Genomic DNA, 20,520 nt, shown 5'->3' with positions numbered 1-20,520 from the left:
TTCCTCCAACACTCCAAAGATATGCTGGGAGGTTAATTGGCTCCTGTCTAAATTGGCCCTAGTAGGTGTATGTATGAATGTAAGTTAGGGACCTTTAGATTGTACATTCCTTGAGAGTTAGGGACACCTAGCTATTTTGAATGAACAAAGCTCTGGAACTTTGCTATGGTGGCATCGTTTTTGCCCCTTCCTGCTCTACACATTCCTATTGGTCAAAGAGGCAGCTCTTCGTATTAATAAGTCAATAGAAATGTGGGGAGGTGAGAGGAGGATGGCAAACTCCAACATTACCCAGAATTGTTGCAACTTTGCCTGTTCTGAACAGCCCCATTTAGCCCCAGCAGAGGGGAATGAAAGCTGCTACAGGGTACTATATATCTGCTTGCAAACATCTTTTTTTACGTGATGGTCTCTTTATTCTTATTTTTGTATTGTATTCTAAGACTCTCCAATGACATTGTGCCTTTAAAGTGATTGTAAACTCTCACATATACCCAGTGAAGTGACTGGCCTCAGGTGATGCAGAGAGATGAAACATTCTCCTACATAAGTTGTATCTGCAGTTTTGTTTTCTCTGTGTCCCTTCAAAGTGCTGCATTTCTGCATTTGTCAAAGTTCAGAAAAAAGTGGGCAGGGAGCTGAAATTACACTCTGCAGAGCTCAGTGAGGAGAGCTCTGAGAGCTGATTGGAGGGAAAAGACACACCCCCTTCCACACAGCACACAGGAACAAAGCTGAGTCTGTGAATCTGATGGAGGTCCCTCCCCGTCACCATTTTTCTCTTGGTGTCAGGAAAACTTGTCATACTGATAGTATAGGAGTGAAGCAGCAGACAGAAATTACACTTAGTGCTCTGGATTGAGACAAGTAGATACTATAGAGCAGGGGTCTCCAAACTATGGCCCTCCAGGTGTTGAGGAACTGCAAGTCCCATGAGGCCTTGCAAGACTCTGACAGCCACAGGCAAGACTCCCAGAGGCCGAGGCATGATGGGACTTGTAGTACTTCAACAGCTGGAGGGCCATAGTTTAGAGACCCCTGCTATAGAGGGATATGCTGTGTTCACATTTCATGTCTGTGATTTACAACCACTGTGGTTCATTGTTGGAACCCAATTTATTACATATATTAATTTGGGGAAGATATTGCCCTTTAGAGGATGGGTTTCTAAGTTTAACCTTCCTAGCGGTAATCCCGAGTGTGGCTCGGGGGTTAATTTACAGTACCAGAAGCGGTAACACCTATCCACACTCGGGATTACAGTATAGTGCTTCTCCTGTGATCCCCTAATCCTTACCTTGTCCTGTGATCCCACGTTGCCCTCATGCTGTGTCCTTCAGCCGATGCTGCATCCGTCTTCTGGGTTCCGTTCCCTGCGAGCGTCGGTATGCAGGGGGTGGAACCGGCGGGAGATTCAAAAAAGTAAAAATATGTCATACACACAATACATTGTAATCTGTTAGGATTATATTATTTCATCAAACCATTTCACATACATTTTGTCCCGAGTGCTTTGTCCTGTTCCCTGCCTGCATTTTTACTGTTCTTTCTGCCTGGAAACTTGAGAACGTCCATGGGGTCCAAAAAGCGTCTCTTTAGTTCGAAAGTAGTTTTAGACCAGCTAGAAAACAGTGACCGTGAATTAGAACCACTTGCAGAATTGAGGGATAAAGATTCGTGGGGGGAATTCGTCATCAGACACTGAAAACGATTCTACGACTTTGCTCAGTGATGTGCGAACTTGGCGCTATATTTCAAATTTAAGTGTTTTTGGTATGACTATATTATTGAATTAAATGTATTATTATTATAGTATTATTTTTTATGATTATTATATTATAATTTATTATCTCGTGTTTCAAACTTTATCATACCCGGGATGTTTACTAGACTCTTGTTTGGAAAGATTTCAGTGAGTTATTCCTAAGAATTACAGGCCTATAAAATAAAACCACAAATTTCCATGCAAAACAATGTACCCCTTTGACATTCAAAAATATTCATTAGTTAGACTGCCAGGGAGGTTAATAAACTGTAATTTTAACAAGCTTGGTGCGTTTCATCTTCATACTTGCTATTACCGTATCTCTATATGAGTCTCCTGTGAGTGTTTAACTGCATCACTCCTTGTAGCATCGCAAGGTAACAGCATACCTGCCCTATGATGTATTTGTTTTTTCTGCATTTTTTACTTTCCAGTAGCCATCCCCACATATGTCCAGAGTCTGTACTGCAAGGGGAAATAACTATAGGCACACAGGACCAGGTATTCTGCTCTTTAGGAGCCCTGCTTTATTCCTCTAAGGCCTCATGTACACGGGACACTTCTGAACGATGGCAACTGACTGATGGAAAACGTAGGTTAAAAAACGTCTGTTTAGCCATATTTGCATAACGTGTTTTTGTGCGTTTTTTAAAGATAAGCACAGGAGAACCTCCCAAATGCCCAGAATGCAGTGAAAAGTGGTAAATTTTTAACTATTTAGAGAAATACAGAGAGTAGTAGCAGAGAGAGCTGTATGTGTTGAAATTAGCTTAGGTGTGAGTTGCTCATTAACATTTCTTTGGTTTCCAAGAGTGGGAAGGTGTCTGGTGGAGGGAGTCATTAAGGTCACCTGGCAGGGGGTCTCCATGAGGAATTTGAGGTGTGAATGGTCATTAACCTCCCTGGCGGTATTCCCGAGTGTAGCTCGGGGTAAAGTTTCAGTACCAAAAGCGGTAACCCCGAGCTACACTCGGGCTTACCATGCAGCGCTGCTCCGGCATCTGTTCTTCACTTACCTTGTCCTGCGCTCCCGCGATGTCCCTCCTGCAGTGTCCCCTGTAATGTACTCTGGCCGATGCCAGCATCTGTGATCTGGGTTCCGTCCCCTGCGAGCGTCGGGACGTACGGGGGACGGAACGGCGGGAAATTTGAAAATGACAAAAAGTGACATTCACTAAATATACTAAAATCACATAGTATAACATTCCTGTATCAAACCATTTCACATACATTTTGTCCCGAGTGCTTTGTCCGGCGCCCTGCCTGCATTTATACTTTTTCTTATTGCCTGGTAATTGAGAAACGTCCATGGCGTCCAAAAAGCGTCCCTTTAGGTCAAAATCGGGTTTAGACCGGCTAGAGAACAGCGATAGTAAATCAGAACCACTTGCAGAATTGAGTGATAATGATTCGTGGGGAAATTCCTCATCAGACACTGAAAACGATTTTGCGACTTTGCTCAGTGATGTGCGAACTTGGCGCTATATTTCAAATTTCAGTGTTTTTGGTTTGATTATATTATTGAATTAAATTTATTATTATATTATTATTTTTTATGATTATTTATTAAATTATAATTTATGATTTCGTGTTTCAAATTTTATCATACCCAGGATGTTTACTAGACTCTTGTTCGGACAGATTTCAGTGAGTTATTCCTAAAAAAATTACAGGCCTACAATAAAAAAAATACATATTTCCATGCAAAAAAGTGTACCGCTTTCAGCACAGAAATATGGACATAATCAGACCGCTAGGGAGGTTAACATATCTTTTGTTTCCAAGGGTGGGAGAGGTCTGAGGTGTGAATTGGTCATTACAATGTGTGACAAGCTTGGTAGAAACATCCTGTGTTCAGTGTTTTGTCCATCTGAGTACCTTGAAAATACTTTGCATGCAGTTTTCATGATGAAAAAAGGCTCTGGACAGCTTTGGGAACTGGAAGAGTTAAAAAAAATTGCAAACGCTTATAAACACGTTTAGCCGCGTTTACAAGCGTTTTGCATTTGAAAGGATGATAAAATCGACTGCTGAACGCAAGTTTTTTGCGTTCAAAAAAACGACTCTAAACTCAAACGACGATGTGTACATGGACACATAGGAAAACATTAGGGAGAGTTCAGGGGCTGCTGAACGTCAGTTTATCAGCTGCAGTGTACATGAGCCCTAAAAGTCTAAGAGGAGTACAGGGGGTTATTTACTATAACTTCTCGGCTCAAAATCTCCAGCAGCACTGCATGGTGACCAATCAGCTTCCAGGTTTTATTGTCAAAAGCTTAATTGAACAAGCTGAAGATAGAAGCTGATTGGCTACCATGCACAGCTGCTACGGATTCACCAGTGCACAGAGCGCACCAGTGAAAAGACATAAAATTGTTCAGCATGTGGGGTTTTTTTTTTGTTTTTTTTTAATGAGAATTACTGAATTTAATTGTTTCTAATCATCAGATTCCTCCATTAAGGCATAACATTGAAGCAACATTTCTGACACAAATATAAAGAGATGTAGTCTATTTTTACAGCTGTTGTAATCCGCCAAAACACCCTTGTCACTGCTGCATGGCTCCTTCACCCGCTATTCTCTTCTCATGAATATAAGGAAACACAGGTTGCCATGGAAACATTTGCTTTTATGGTACTTATGGTGAATAGGCTACACTTCACGCCTGCCTCTCTCATCTAAACAGAATCCTACTTGTAGCCCAGCCTTGCCCATCTGCTCTAGCCTGGCGATGGAAAATAGGAACACGGTCATTGTAATGTACTGTGCGACAAATGTATGCAACTGTACACGGAATATCATGTCATGTCAACACTGTATGCAACTATACACGGAATATCATGTCATGTCAACACTGTATGCAACTATACACGGAATATCATGTCATGTCAACACTGTATGCAACTGTACACGGAATATCATGTCATGTCAACACTGTATGCAACTATACACGGAATATCATGTCATGTCAACACTGTATGCAACTGTACACAGAATATCATGTCATGTCAACACTGTATGCAACTATACACGGAATATCATGTCATGTCAACACTGTATGCAACTGTACACGGAATATCATGTCATGTCAACACTGCATGCAACTGTACATGGAATATCATATGTCAACACTGCAACTGTACACGGAATATCATGTCATGTCAATACTGCATGCAACTGTACATGGAATATCATGTCATGTCAACACTGTATGCAACTGTACCAGGAATATCATGTCATGTCAACACTGTATGCAACTGTACACGGAATATCATGTCATGTCAACACTACATGCAACTGTACATGGAATATCATATGTCAACACTACATGCAACTGTACATGGAATATCATATGTCAACACTGCAACTGTACATGGAATATCATGTCATGTCAACACTGTAGGCAACTGTGCACGGAACATCATGTCATGTCAACACTGTAGGCAACTGTACACGGAATATCATGTCATGTCAACACTGCATGCAACTGTACACGGAATATCATGTCATGTCAACACTGTATGCAACTGTACACGGAATATCATGTCATGTCAACACTGTATGCAACTGTACACGGAATATCATGTCATGTCAACACTGTATGCAACTGTACACGGAATATCATGTCAACACTGTATGCAACTGTACACGGAATACCATGTCATGTCAACACTGTATACAACTGTACACGGAATATCATGTCAACACTGCATGCAACTATACACGGAATATCATGTCATGTCAACACTGTATGCAACTATACACGGAATATCATGTCATGTCAACACTGTATGCAACTGTACACGGAATATCATGTCATGTCAACACTGCATGCAACTGTACATGGAATATCATATGTCAACACTGCAACTGTACACGGAATATCATGTCATGTCAATACTGCATGCAACTGTACATGGAATATCATGTCATGTCAACACTGTATGCAACTGTACCAGGAATATCATGTCATGTCAACACTGTATGCAACTGTACACGGAATATCATGTCATGTCAACACTACATGCAACTGTACATGGAATATCATATGTCAACACTACATGCAACTGTACATGGAATATCATATGTCAACACTGCAACTGTACATGGAATATCATGTCATGTCAACACTGTAGGCAACTGTGCACGGAACATCATGTCATGTCAACACTGTAGGCAACTGTACACGGAATATCATGTCATGTCAACACTGCATGCAACTGTACACGGAATATCATGTCATGTCAACACTGTATGCAACTGTACACGGAATATCATGTCATGTCAACACTGTATGCAACTGTACACGGAATATCATGTCATGTCAACACTGTATGCAACTGTACACGGAATATCATGTCAACACTGTATGCAACTGTACACGGAATACCATGTCATGTCAACACTGTATACAACTGTACTGTAGATCTTTTATAGTGTCTTTTTCTGTTAGTCTCCATGCACACGGGGCATTTTAATAACGCTGGTAATGTTAGCTGTGTAAAGTCACATTAAAAACGTGAGTTTTCCAGCGATTTTTTGTGTTTTTGTATTAGCGTTTAGTGGCGGTTTTGCCACCTTTTTTTTGCATTTTTTAGAGGTTTTTTTTTTTTCTTTTGCCAAAAAAAAAATTTTTTTTTTGGTCAAACGCTGTTTTGCCACGTTTTACCACATTTTGCCTCATTTTTTTTTTGCATGGGCAGCACAGTGGTTAAATGGTTAGCAATTTTGCCTGGCAGTACTAGGTCTGTTGGTTCGAATCCCAACCACGGCACCACCTGCCTGGAGTTTGCATGTTCTCCCTGTGCCTGCGTAGGCTTCCTCCGGGTACTCCGGTTTCCTCCCACACTCCAAAGACATGCTGGTAGGTTAATTGGCTCCTGTCTAAATTGGCCCTAGTATGTGTATGTATGAATGTGAGTTAGGGACCTTAGATTGTACACCCCTTGAGGGTTAGGGACTGATGTGAATGTACAATATATATGTAAAGCACTGCATAAATTGACGGCGCTATATAAGTACCTGAAAAAAATAAAATCTTTCAGCATTGGAGTGTTTTTACAGCTAAAAAACTCCTCTAGAAACCCACTAGTTCTGGATTTTCTTTCCAGCCAAAAAACGTTGATTACAGTCTATGTGTGTATGGACACATAGGGTAACATGCTGGGGGGTTTACTGGCTGTAGAAAAAACGTCAAAAGCCAAAAACAGCCGCTGTAAAAACGTCCCGTGTGCATGAGGACTTATTATGTGTTCCAGATTGTTTGTTTGTTTTTAATTACAACAGATGGAATATATGCACATTTATTTGGTCTGATGAGTTAAAGTATTTTAACCACTTGAGCTCCAGAGGATTTACCCCCCTTAATGACCAGGCCTCTTTTTGCTACTCGGCGCTGCACTAATTCAACTGATAATTGCGCGGTCATGCAATGCTGCACCCAAACAAAATTTACGTCCTTTTTTCACACAAATAGAGCTTTCTTTCGGTGGTATTTGATCACATGTGCGCTTTTTATTTTTCACGCTATAAACAAAAAAAGGCCAAAAATTTTGAAGAAAAACAATATTTTTTACTTTCAGCTATAAAAAATATATAGTAAACTCAAAGTTGGTTATAAATTTAGGCCAAAATGTATTCTGCTACATGTTTTTGGTAGAAAAAAATCCCAATAAGTATATATTATTTGCTTTGTGTGGAAGTTATAGCGTCTACAAACTATGGTATAGATACTGCAATTTCCGCCATTTTTTTGCTATACAGCGCTGCGCTAGTTTAACGGACAATTGCGCGGTCATGCAATACGGTACATAAATGAAATTTACATCCTTTTTTTTTCCCACAAATTGAGCTTTCTTTCGGTGGTATTTGATCGCCTGTGTGGTTTTTATTTTTTGCGCTATAAAAACAAAGGCTGACAATTTTGAGGGAAAAAAAACAATATTTTGGACTTTTTGCTATAAAACATTAAAACAGTAAAAAAAAATTTAAAAATCAAATTTAGTCATAAATTTCTGCCAAAATGCATTCTGCGACATGTCTTTGCTAAAAAAAAAAAAAAAAACCCAAATACGTGTAAATTAATTGGTTTACATGAAAGTTATAGCGGTTTTTTTATACTAATAATGGCGGCGATCAGCGACTTATGGCAGGAGTCCGGGACTGCGGCGGACATTCTGACATTGGGGGGTACTGACTTGGGGTCACTGACATCCTCAGTGACACCAATACAGTGATCATATAGTATATATGAATGTAAATATACCTGGTAATATAACAATAGGCAGTGACAAATCCTCTTAACTGCCCTTAACAGCATCAGATCAGACCAAGATAGTAATAGCTTGTAAACTAAATATTGAAACCGGAAGGGACAAAATACATGTCGCTTCCAGTTTTTAATACCATAGAGATGATTAGGGATGTTCTGGTCCCCGATGAGCTCTATGGTAAGCTGGTCAAATCGCTGGATTCTGTTCTGGGTTCTTCGGCAGGATGGAGAACCCGGAGAGGCACCCAAAGGGACAAAGGCACCACAACCTGTAAAAGTGGTCCAGTGGCTAATTGGCAACTCGGATTACTTTTACAAAACGTATCACCTGCACATATAAAAAAATACTTGCTGGTTAAGATGCGTGTGTGTATGTGTGTGTGTATGTGTATATATATATATATACGTTTATATATATATATATATATATATATATATATGTTTGTTTTTTTGTTTGTTTTTTTTTGGTTTATAGCAAATTTTTTAAAAAAAGTTATCTTTGTGCATTATGTTTTTGCATTCCTGTATTAAAAAAAATAGAAAAACCATGTGCTAAAATCTTGCATGATCTTTACCATGTTAATGTCATTTTGCATTCATTAGAATAATGCTGGATGATTGTGGCATGAATGTCTCTGTCCGTGCTATTACAAAGTGGTAATGCTGTCTCCCTGTGTTCATTTGTGCTCCTGTGTTGTCACCATGTTACATGTGTTTCTGGGGGAGAATGTAAGTGGCCATGTCAAATGCACAGACTTTGCTGCCAATTTTGCAAGCCCACCCTGAGCAATGACATGCCGCCATAGATTGGACACAACTGTTAGAGGCTAAAGGAACTGAAGAAAAAGGTTGTAAATAATTATTTTCTGAAAGAAAATCACGGCAATTGTTTGATGCACGGTGTTTTAGCAAACTGAATGCCATCTAGTTGGGGTTTAGATATTCTCTATTTTCCCATTTTTAAACCCAAAACATTAATTAGATTAAACAATTAAAAATCTGACTGTGTGGCATTAACATCTAAAATTATCTTTTCTTTGAATAAAAAGCTTTTTAAATATATTGTCAAAATAAGGTGCAAAGTTATGGTTTAATAACTTCTGATTGTTTAACAACTCCTGCCATTCTGCATTCATTGGACAAAGATGTCTTACATCTCTCTAGCACATATGTTTATTCTTTTGGTTTGTTCTATACTGGATACTCTAATAAGACCGATTTAATGAATGCATTTTATTCAAAGGCATGTGTCAACATTTTTGGGCTTCACTTTACATTTGTGTTGTAACTTTTATTTCTCAGGACAGCCCCTTGAGACATAGAGCTTCTCCCTCCGGGACAGGAAACATGTAAGCCCAGACCTCCAGGCCTCCCTCTTCAGTATTAGTGTTTGCTCCGGAAAGGATAGGTTACACATTCTAGGAAACTGTATAGGAGCCTAAGGCTCAGGAGCGGCGTTGGTGGCTCCTGTTTAGGTAAGTACCTCCTCCTTGCCCGGTGCAATCCCTCAATTTCAGTAGAGGAGTGGGGCTGCACTTGTTTGCCTTCCAGTCCTCAGAGGAGGAGGACCGCCGAAGGTGTCCAGCCCTAGTGCCAGTAAGACTGGCCGAGTCAACATCCTGACCGCAAGGCGGGCGAGTGGCCACGACTTCTAGGAGGCATTTCAGTCATTTAGATCCTTGCTGGATAGAATGCATACTCCTCTGGGGCCTTGGACCCAGTCTGCGGGTACCGTGGTATTGGAGGAGGAGAACCCGGAAGAGGATCCTAGGTCCCTTACTTCCTCACAAGTGGGGTCAGACTCAGAGGAGGACGATGGAGAAGGTTGCTCCTCAAGGGGTTCCAGGTACAAATTGGCCCTTGATGATGTAGATGACCTCCTTTTAAGGCTATTTATGAAACCTTGGAGATTGAGGAGGAGGACATATGTTTGTCCAAGCATGACCTCATGTATCAGGGCCTACATGCTAAAAAGACTAGGGTCTTTCCAGTCCATAGTTCCCTGGTTGATACCATTAAGCTGGAGTGGGAAAGGAAGCCCTTTTTTCTCTGGTAGTCTTAAAAGGATATTTCCTTTTGAGGAAGATGGATCCCAGCCATGAAATAAAGTTCCAAAGTTGGATGCCCCCTTATCTAAAGTCTCTAAAAAGACAGATCTAGCATTTGAAGATGTGGGGTCTCTAAAGGATCCTATGGATGAGAGAAGAGTCATTTTGCTTCGGAGGGCCTGGGATTCTACCTCTATCTGCTTTAATCTGGCTTTATCGGCCACCTGTGTCGCCAGAAATCTGGAATGCTGGCTTACCCAGTTACAGACACATCTCTCGGCAGGGACTTCCTGCAAATACTAAATCCTTTCGTTTGCTGTTTAGAGTGGTAGGTTTCCTCGCGGATGCCTCGGCCGGATCAGTTAAACTAGCCACGAGAACATCTGCCCTGGTGAATGAAGCTAGAAGTGCGTTATGGTTGAAGACCTTGGCAGGGGTCCAAGCTACGCCTTTGTGCCTTACCCTTTTCAGGTGATAACCTTTTCAGTCCAAGTATTCAGGAGGTCTTCGAGCATACAGCTGATCAAGAGAGGGCATTTCCAGAGAGTAAAAAGAGATCTTACTCCAGGAGGGTTTTTCATCAGAAAAGGCAGGTCCAGCAAAGTAAGGATGTTCAGCCTAAGAAACATTGGACAAAGCAGAAGAACAAGGCTAAGGGGGGGATCTTATGCAATCCTCCTCAGGGCCCTGCCAAGTCTCAATGACTCAACCCAGTGGGAGTAAGACTGTGGACCTTTTCTCCCTCAGTGGGCTTCAAACTCCTTGAACCCGTACATTCTGGACTTGATAGAAAAAGGATGCAGGTTGGAGTTTGACTCCAGTCCCCCCACCAGGTATCTGGTAACTTACCTTCCCAGGGATCAGGAGAAGGCACAGGCTCTGTGTGGTCTAATTGAAGACCTGGTGGATCAACGGGTCCTTACTCCGGTTCCCCGGAATGAGCAGGGGATGGAATTTTATTCCCATGTTTTTGTAGTGAAAAAGCCCATGGGCAAGTTTCGCCTTATCTTAAACCTGCGCCCTCTCAATCAGTCTTTAAGATGCAAGAACTTCAGGATGAAATCGATCTTCTCTGTAAAAAACATCCGTTACCCAGATAGTTTCATGGCTACGCTGGACCTGAGGGATGCATCTCTTCACATCCCCATTCAACATGCGTGTCAGAACTACCTAAGAATAGCGGTAAGGATTGGTACAGAGATCCACCACTGGCAGTGTTGGGCTCTACCTTTTGGTCTGGCCTCAGCATCAAGAATGTTTACGAAAGTGCTTGCGGAGGCCTTGGCCCCCTAAGAATGAGGTCTATTATGATCATTCCCTATCTGGGCAGCACAGTGGCTAAATGGTTAGCACTTCCGCCTGGCAGAACTCGGGTCGTTGGTTTGAATCCCAGCCACGGCACCACCTGCCTGGAGTTTGCATGTTCTCCCTGTGCCTGCGTGGGTTTCCTCCAGGTACTCTGGTTTCCTCCCACACTCCAAAGATTTGCTGGTAGGTTAATTGGATCCTGTCTAAATTGGCCCTAATATGTGTATGTATGAATGTAAGTTAGGGACCTTAGATTGTACGCCCCTTGAGGGTTAGGGACTGATGTGAATGTACAATATATATGTGTAAAGCGCTGAGTAAATTGACGGCGCTATATAAGTACTTGAAATAAATAAATCTGGACGATCTCCTGTTCGTGGCCAGGTCTCACCAACAGTTGACAGAGGATCTGTGGGTTGCCCAGGACTTACTTCAGAGTCTGGGGTGGCTCATAAACAGAGGCAAGTCATGTTTAGCTCCCTCCAAGAGAGTTACCTATCTGGGGTACGAGATTTCCTTTGCAGAAAGAAAGATCTTCCTTCCACGGGAAACAATTCTCAAGATAGATCAGGTGCTGGCAGAACAACTTGTCTATTACAATAAGGGATATCATGAGGGCAGTAGGTCTCATGACATCATACTTCCTGGCTGTTCCCTGGGCGAGATTCCACCAGTGTCCACTGCAGTCTTTTCCACCAGTGTCCACTGCAGGGTTTGGAACGGGGCCAGGTCTGCACTTGATCTTACAGTCCGGCTCCCATCCAGGATCAAGAGATCCCTTTGGTGGTGGCAAATGCAGTACAGTCTAGCCACGGGTCTGGAATGAACCACACCTTATCCGGTTATTACAACTGATGCCAGCAGCTTTGGATGGGGAGTCCATCTAGGCGACAGAGCGACCCAGGGGTTGTGGTCCTTGGGGGGAAGCTCAGAGATCCTCAGATCGGGGAGAGTTTCTAGTAGTCCAGAGAGCGCTGGATGCTTTTCAAGCTGATCTAATAGACCGTCACCTGCAGATCCATTCAGACAATATGGCTATGGTGGCATGCATCAACAAACAGGAGTACAAGAAGCCCTCCTCTCCAAACAATTGCAAACAGCATACTGTCTTGGGCTGAGCAAAACTGTTCGATATCTGCCATTCTTGGGCCTGTAGGGTGAGTGAATTGCAGGCGCTTTCCATTAGGGAACCCTTTTTCTCAGTTTTTGAGAATAGAATTGTGCTCAAAAAGGATCCTGGGTTTCTTCCCAAAGTTTCCTCCTCCTTTCATAGGTCTCAAGATATAATTTTTCCGACCCTCTGTTCTGCTCCCTTAAGCAAGGAGAAGGAAAGATTAAGTTTATTAGATGTTAGAAGGAGCCTTTTTGCCTATCTCGGTAGGTCCAGAGAGTTCAGAAAATCGTATTCTCTTTTTTGTTCTTTTTGCGGGAACGCGGAAGGGTTTCAATGCTTCCAAATTCACCATAGCTAGATGTATTAGGATGAATCGTATAACGTATTAGAGATTCCTCCCCCGTTTGTTAATGCACACTCAACCAGATCATTGTCGGCATCCTGGACCAGAACAAATCTGTAAGGCGGCCACTTGGTCCAGCTTTTCTATTTTCGTAAGACATTATCGCCTGGATTTGCTTTCTAGCAAGGATCAGGCATTTCGGTGCAAAGTCCTCCAGGCAGTAGCCCCACTCTAGTGGGTAGGTTCTTGATTATCATCTGAAGGGGCTGTTCTGGAAGACCTTTTTGAGAAAACCAGAGTTAGACTTACTGGTAACTCCTTTTCTATAAGTCTTCCAGGACAGTCGGTATTTCCCACCCTAAGTATTGTACAGTAATGCATGCTTATGCATAAACGGTTATGTCTTTTAGTGCCTTCTTGTGGTTCTTGGGGAAAACTGAAGAGGGAGGCCTGGAGGTCCGCCTTTTAAGGTTCTGGGCTTACGTGTTTCCTGTCCTACAGGAAGGAGCTCCACGTCTCAAGGGGCTGTCCTGGAAGACTTCTAGAAAAGGAGTTACCGGTAAGTCTTGACTGTTTTTTTTTTTATCTTCAAGCTATAAAACTGAAATTGATGAAATCATATGAAATATTTTAAAGAGTAACTCCACTTTCGTGGGAAAAAAATGAGCAAATGAAAAAAAAAATAATATAGTGTATACAATTACAATACAAGGCCTATTATAATTGAATGCTATTAAAAATTGCCTTTCCTTTTTCAATCTGCAGCTCTGTAATTTTTCAGTGAAATGATTTTTAATATGGCTACCCGGAGGTGTTCTGTGCACAGATGGTATACAGACCACCCCCCGATATGCCATTTCCTGCTTGTGTGATTGCATACTGATTTCCCAAATGTCTGCATTAAGATACAAGTCAGATTTTGAGCATCCCTGCAACAAAAATGTCATTTTTGGTGAGATACTCCCAAAAGGAGAAAACATTTAAAGGGATGCAGACCCTGACACTTTCCTTATTAAAGCTCTGCAAGTGCAGCAGCTGATTGATAATTATAAAACCTCTCCCATACAGATTCACTCTGCACATGGACACAGACAAACTACTATTTCTTCAGAATAGCAAAAGATCGGAATCTGCGACAAAGTTTGTTAAAATCCCTGCAATGTACATAGATCACCCAGATGGGAATTTTTTATTTGTTTGTCAGAAAAAGTGGAGTTAATCTTTATGTAACCTTCTTTAAGGGACAGCTATTGTTAAGTGATTTGTTTAGTAGACCTATATATAGTGAAAGGGACAAAACAAGAACAGTGTGGTTTTTGTTTTTTGTTTTTTTGGTTATTTTTCTTCTTTTTCAAAACGGATATGGTATGCAGATTCAACCTGGACTATTCCCCACAAAAGAAAACAGTTAAATATAATTACAGGATGCCTGAGCTGATCTGTTGGAAGTGGAGTAAATGTATCACAGACTTGTGAAATACAAGGTTCCTTTTTTTCTGGCCAGCAGCCAAGAAGGGATTTACACTACCATGGCACTGTTAGAACAGAGTATTGTGTTTGACTCACTTTCACAAAAATAAAATCCGTATAATCCCATGGTGAAGTATGGTTAAGTATTTAAAAATTTTGTTTATTAAATCATACTTCACCATGGGATTATATTTGTTTTATTATGGTATATCTCAAATGGCGGTGGAGTGATATAAAAGGAGAGTGCATCCTGAGTTTGAAGTGTTTCTAGGATTTGGATGGTATAGAGTGCTGCTTGACCATTTATAAATGGTCCAATACATCTGGTAAGAGGCTCCTTTTAATTGTGGCACATGGTGGTGGATAGGAACAAGAAGCACGGGGACTTGGTGGCAAACAGTCGTTTCACATTCATCCTTTATTGGACTTCTTTTGTTGTGTAATTTACTTTTGTGGACTTTTCACTGGATTTTCCCTTGTACGATTCTGAACTTACTAGTAATGATTTTTGTACAATAGTTGATATTAATTGGTTTTGTAAAAACCAAATTGTTTGTATTACCATTATATTTGCTTTACTGCACATTATTGTTGTGCTTGTTACGTATATATCATTCATTTGTATTAAGGATTGGGATTCATTTTAGTCAGTAATTTAGTGCCGCTTTTTTCATGGCCAAAAATATTGGCACCCTTGTATTTCTGTCAGATAATGCACCACTTTGCCTAGAAAAAAATTGTTGCAATTACAAATGTTTGGACATTCTCATGTTTATTTTTTTGTTTGTATTGGTATGAAACAAAAAAGTGGAGAAACAAAAAGCCAAATCCTGACATTTAACGAAAACCCCCAAAAATGGACTGGACAATATTACTGGCACCCCCAATTTATTATTTGGTGGAACACCCCTTGGAAAAAAATAACTGAAATCAATTGTTTCCTGTAACAATCAGTGAGTTTTTTACGCCTCTCTACTGGAATGTTGGACCACTCTTCGTTCTCCAACTGCTCCGGGTCTCTCAGATTGGAAGGGTTCCTTTTCCCAACTGTTATTTTGAGATCTCTCCACAGGAGCTCTATTGGATTGAGATCTGGGCTCATTGCTGGCCAGTTCAGTACTCTCCAGCACTTTGTCTGAAACCATTTCTAGGGGCTTTTTGACATGCACGTTGGGCCATTGTCCTGCTGTAAGACCCATGACCTCTGACAGAGACCCACCTTTCTGACACTGGGCCCTACATTGCACCCCAGTATTGTTTGGTGGTCTTCAGATTTTGTGATACCATGCACACGGTCAAGACATCCAGTGCCTGAAGCAACAAAGCAACCCCAAAACATCATTGAACCTCCACCATGTTTTACTGTAGGGACTTTGTTCTTTTCTTTAAAGGCCTCATTTCTTTTTCTGAAAACAGCAGAATGATGGGCTTTACCAAAATGCTGTAATTTTGTTTCGTCTGTCCACAGCACATTCTCCCAAAAGGATTTTGGATTTCTCAGGTAAGTTTTGGCAAACTCCAATCTGGCTCTTTTCTGTTTTTGTGTCAGCAGTGGGGTCCTTCTGGGTCTTCTACCATAGCGTCCCTTTTCATTCAGATGGAGACGTATATTGCGAGCTGACACAGATGTACCCTGTGCCTGAAGATGAGCTTGAATTTGTCTAGAAGTTGATCGAGGTTCTTTATCTACCATTGAAACAATTCTTCATTGCAATCTTTGATCCAGTTTTTCACTTTCGTCCACGTTCATGGAGATTAGCTACAGTGCCATGGGCTGTAAATTTCTTGACAATGTTGCACACAGTGGACCCAGGAACATTAAGATCTGTTAACTGATACAGGTGAATTTAATTACAAATTACAGGATCACAAACTTGGAATGCAATTATTTCTTACAATTTTGAGAAGGTGCCAATAATTTTGTCCAGTCCATTTTTGGGGTTTTGCATGGAATGTGTCAGGTTTGGCTTTTTCTTTCTTCACTGTTTTGTGTCATACCAATACAGACAAAAGAAATAAACACGAGAATGCCGAAACATTTGCAGTTGCAACAATTTTCTGGGTGAAGTGGTGCATTTTCTGATGGAAACGCAGGGGTGCCAATATTTTTGGCCATGACTGTATGGTTTATCATTTCTTGCGTTTTGGTATCACAATTGTAAGGTGGCAGTTTTATTCCAATTTTGTTAGTACCTAAGCGCAGATTTTAAGTTTTTTTAGCTTTTATACTTGTTCTATGCCTACATGAACGGATTACTGAAAATCTAAAAAATTAACTTTACAATTTTCATAACATATTTTTCTTATTTATTCTTAGATTCTATGCCAGAGATTCTGGACTTCTGAAGTTTAAAATCCAGGCTGGCCTTCTTGGACGACCCATCAACCACACAGTGCGCAGGCTTGTGGCTTTTACCTTTCATCCATTTGAACCATTTGCAATATCTGTACAGAGGACTAATGCAGAATATGTAGTGAACTTTCACATGAGACATATATGTACATAGCAAAAGTACAGACTCTAAGCCTTTCTGCCTTAACTTATCCTTTTTATCACTTTTGTTAATAATTAAGTGAGACTATGTAGCTCCAAAACATTGCATTGCCGCAATACCGCAAGGTTTCCAGATTTACCAAGGTGATCTGCATAAAAACATACTCTGGTAACCTGCATAATGTTTACGTAAAACTTAATGCCCCTTCGGAATCCGCTTGCTCAGTGGGGGATCTGTCAGCTCAGCAGTCCGATGGCTGGTCCATGTTTGCTCCGCTTATGCCAGGGGCGTCCAAACTATGGCCCTCCAGGTGTTGAGGAACCTCAAGTCCCATGAGGCCTTGCAAGACTCTGACATCCACAGGCAAGGCACCCAGAGGCAGAGGCATGATGGGACTTGTAGTACTTCAACAGCTGGAGGGCCATAGTTTGGACACCCCTGGCTTATGCAGACACAGACACAGCCCGCTGTCCTCTATGGGTTGTCTGATGTAAACGAACCTCATGTCAGTTTATACCTGACTGCCATCCAATCCACTAGACGGAAGTGGAACAGTTCCCCATTCTTCTATCTTTAGCGTATCGGATTGGCTTTAGGCGAGTATAAATAGCCACGTTTACACCCGTTGCTCCATAGAGGAGAATGGAGGGTCTGATCGGGTCCGCTTGTGTGAAAGGGGCCTTAGAAGACTAATTCAAATTTTGTGTTTTGTAAATAGAAATTGTCCAGCAAAGAAGATGCAGCAAAATGCTGTCATTTGGTTTTATTTTCTAAAAGTCACTGTCATGCACTTTAAAGAAGGCTTCTACCCAAAATAATTTAGTTTAGGATGCATGGTGAGTGAACTCAGGACTTATCGTTACAGCAGCATCTTTGTAAGCACGCTATTGTAGAATTTCCCCAAAGAGTTCATTGATGCTGGCACCATATTCTAACATATGGCAGCATTAACAAAAAAGGGTAAGACTCAAGGATATATTTAGATCTGTTAAGTTACTGGCTTGCACCATTTCTCTTCACCCTAAAGAGGAATTGTTTTCGGTAGAGGTCTTATTTAACAAATAAGTTCTCAGTGTTGTGTATAGTATGTTTAGGCATCCTGTACCCTTGGATGATGCGTAGTGATATAGATTAGCTTGAACAATGGAGCTCAGCCAGCAGTGTTGAGTCTGTGGCGTACTTTATTGTCTTGTCCAGAATGTTCTTTCTTTTTTTAGGTTGCACTACAGGCATATACATTAATAACATTCCCTTTCTGTACTCCAATCCTCAACAGAACACTAAGTTCTTAGTGCAACAGCCATGTAGCCTTTATTTTTTATTAAAAGTTTTATATTTATAAAATGAAAGCTATATATGCAGGACTGACAGATGGGTTGACACTGCATCCTACTAATACTAAATAACTGCTTTGTGCCCAAACACACCTGGGAACTTTTTTAGACACCAAAGTCATTTCTGCTTCATACTTTTATATTTCTGGTATTTAAAAAGATGTCCTTCCTTGTGGAAAAGGAATTGTATTCATATTAAAGTCGTTGTAAACTCTTAGTGTGGATTCACGCATGGGCAGTGCCAATCGAAGCTCAGGTTTCACAGCTAATTGACACAGTCGTTTTTCAGCGATTCAGGTTAGGTTTAGATCAGGTTCAGGTCAGGATTTTTTCCTGTTCACAATTGATGATATGTGCAGTTTAGAAACGGTTCCCATGGAAGCCAAAAGACTGTAATCTGCATCTGAACCGGACCGCACTGCTCAGAAATCATACAGGACTCTTTTTCAATACGCACTGAATCTGCACTGCCAGTGCAACTGACATATGTGAACAGGCACCATAGGAAGAAATGTTACTTCACATGTCATGCTTATTGGATGTGGTTTGAACCACATCCAATCTGCATATATGTGAACTGGCACTTACATAAACCAGTGAAGTGACTGGCCTCAGGTGATACACTGAGATTAAATAAATCCTACATGTTAAACCTGTTTATCTGCTCTTCTCTACATCCATTAAAAGTGCTGAATTTATAAGCTTGCCTGAGAATTCAGAAAAAAGGGGGCAGAGAGCTGAAATTGCACTCTGTGGAGCCCAGTGAGGAGAGTTCTGAGAGCTGATTGGAGGGAAGGGACACACCGTCCTCCACACAGCTCACAGGAACAAAACTGAGGCTGTCAATTTGCTGGAGTTTCCTTCCCGTCACCATTTTTCTCTGTGTCAGGAAAATTTGTCAGAAGTGACCCGTGCTGATAATAGAGGAAGGAGGCAGCAGACAGAAATGACAGTGCTTTTAATTGAGACAATTACACACTATAGAGGGATATGCTTTGTTTATTTTTTATGTCTGAGGTTTACAACCTCTTTATTGGTCTTATTTTAGTGTGTTAATTACCAAGTAAAAATTACAACTTTTTATCAATCTGTTAAATCTATTGTTTGGCACCTCAAAAGTCCCCAGGTGTGCTTGAGCTTAAAGTAGTTCTTTATATTTTTAAGTGACTCCTCCTGTCATTCATTGTATGAAATAGTAATTATATTTGATATTAAACAGATTTTTTTTCTCGTCCATTGAAGGAGACAGTCTTTCTTCTTTGTGTTATACTGCTGCCTACAGGAGGATTGGACACTGGCAAACATAAAAATTGTAGGCCTGCCCAGGATAACCTCTTCTAATACCAGCATGCCTCAGGTTTTTTTTTTTGTCATAGGGATATGGATGTGTTTAAATCAGCTCTGCTGTGAAAGAGACTCTTCTATTTTTAAGAGCACTATTTTTTTTCTTCAATCAAGACGTCATCTCTGCATTTCTGCTGGGCTGGTCTCTTTGATTGCAGCTATTCAGCATGGCCATGTGCTGCGCCTGGACTCCTCTGAGCTGAATTGGACTGGACAGACCCAGGAATAGACAAATCGATCCAGTCTTTGGACAGACCAATTTGTTTGTCGCCACGCACAGTTTGTCCTTAGCTTGGCTCTGGACTTGGGAAGTCCTTCCTATCTTTAACCACTTCCATTCCGGACACTTTTACCCCCTTCCTGTCCAGGCCAATTTTCAGCTTTCAGTACTATCACACTTTGAATGACAATTGCGTGGTCATGCAACACTGTACCCATATGAATTTTTTAGCATTTTTTTTTTAGACAGATTAAGCTTTATTTTGGTGGTATTTATTCACCACTGGGATTTTTTTTTTTTTGCTATGTAAATTAAAAAGTCCACAAATTTTGAAAAAAAGTGTGTTTTCTCATAAAATTTTTCAAATAAATAGTATTTCATCATAAATCTTGGCCAAAATTTATTCCGTTATATTTTTAGTAAAAAACAAAATAACCCAAATTAATTTTATAACCAAAATTATAATTTTTAAACATTTTTTTTTCTTACATTTTTTTTTTTTAATATTTTTTATTAATTTTTTTTTTTTACATACTGTCACCCTAGCAGTACAGTGTCACCATGGTGACACTGTACTACTTGTGGGGGGTGGTGAAGATTTTTTTTTTTTTTACACCGATTGCTTTTACACCCATATAGGATATTAAACCAATCATTTCTCCTCTCTAGCTGCATTCTTGCAGCCATTGAGAACTACTGAGTGAGCTGTGATTGGTCACAGCTTGTCACATGGTACAAGGCTGTCGTGAATAGCCTTGTACCATGTGACCTCTGTGATCATTCACAGATTTCACACGTAGTAAGCAA

General features: G+C 40.7%; 1 protein-coding gene across 1 annotated transcript in view; it reads left to right on the top strand.

Annotated features, from left to right (window-relative positions):
- The window catches only part of DET1 (DET1 partner of COP1 E3 ubiquitin ligase), a 69,979-nt gene extending 50,596 nt beyond the window's left edge, over positions 1 to 19,383 (top strand). The window contains exon 4 of the mRNA XM_089687667.1: positions 16,638 to 19,383. Coding sequence (XP_089543793.1) covers positions 16,638 to 16,827 — 190 coding nt within the window. The 3' untranslated portion in view covers positions 16,828 to 19,383. The remainder of the gene's footprint in view (positions 1 to 16,637) is intronic.
- Positions 19,384 to 20,520: the final 1,137 nt, after the last annotated feature.

Source organism: Staurois parvus, unplaced genomic scaffold, assembly GCF_062004578.1.
Source record: "Staurois parvus isolate SC_StPar_1 unplaced genomic scaffold, SC_StPar_1.0 ptg000432l, whole genome shotgun sequence".
Classification (NCBI taxonomy): Eukaryota; Metazoa; Chordata; class Amphibia; order Anura; family Ranidae; genus Staurois; species Staurois parvus.
Note: the sequence above shows the minus strand (reverse complement) of the source record. Positions and strands in the feature narration are given on the sequence as shown.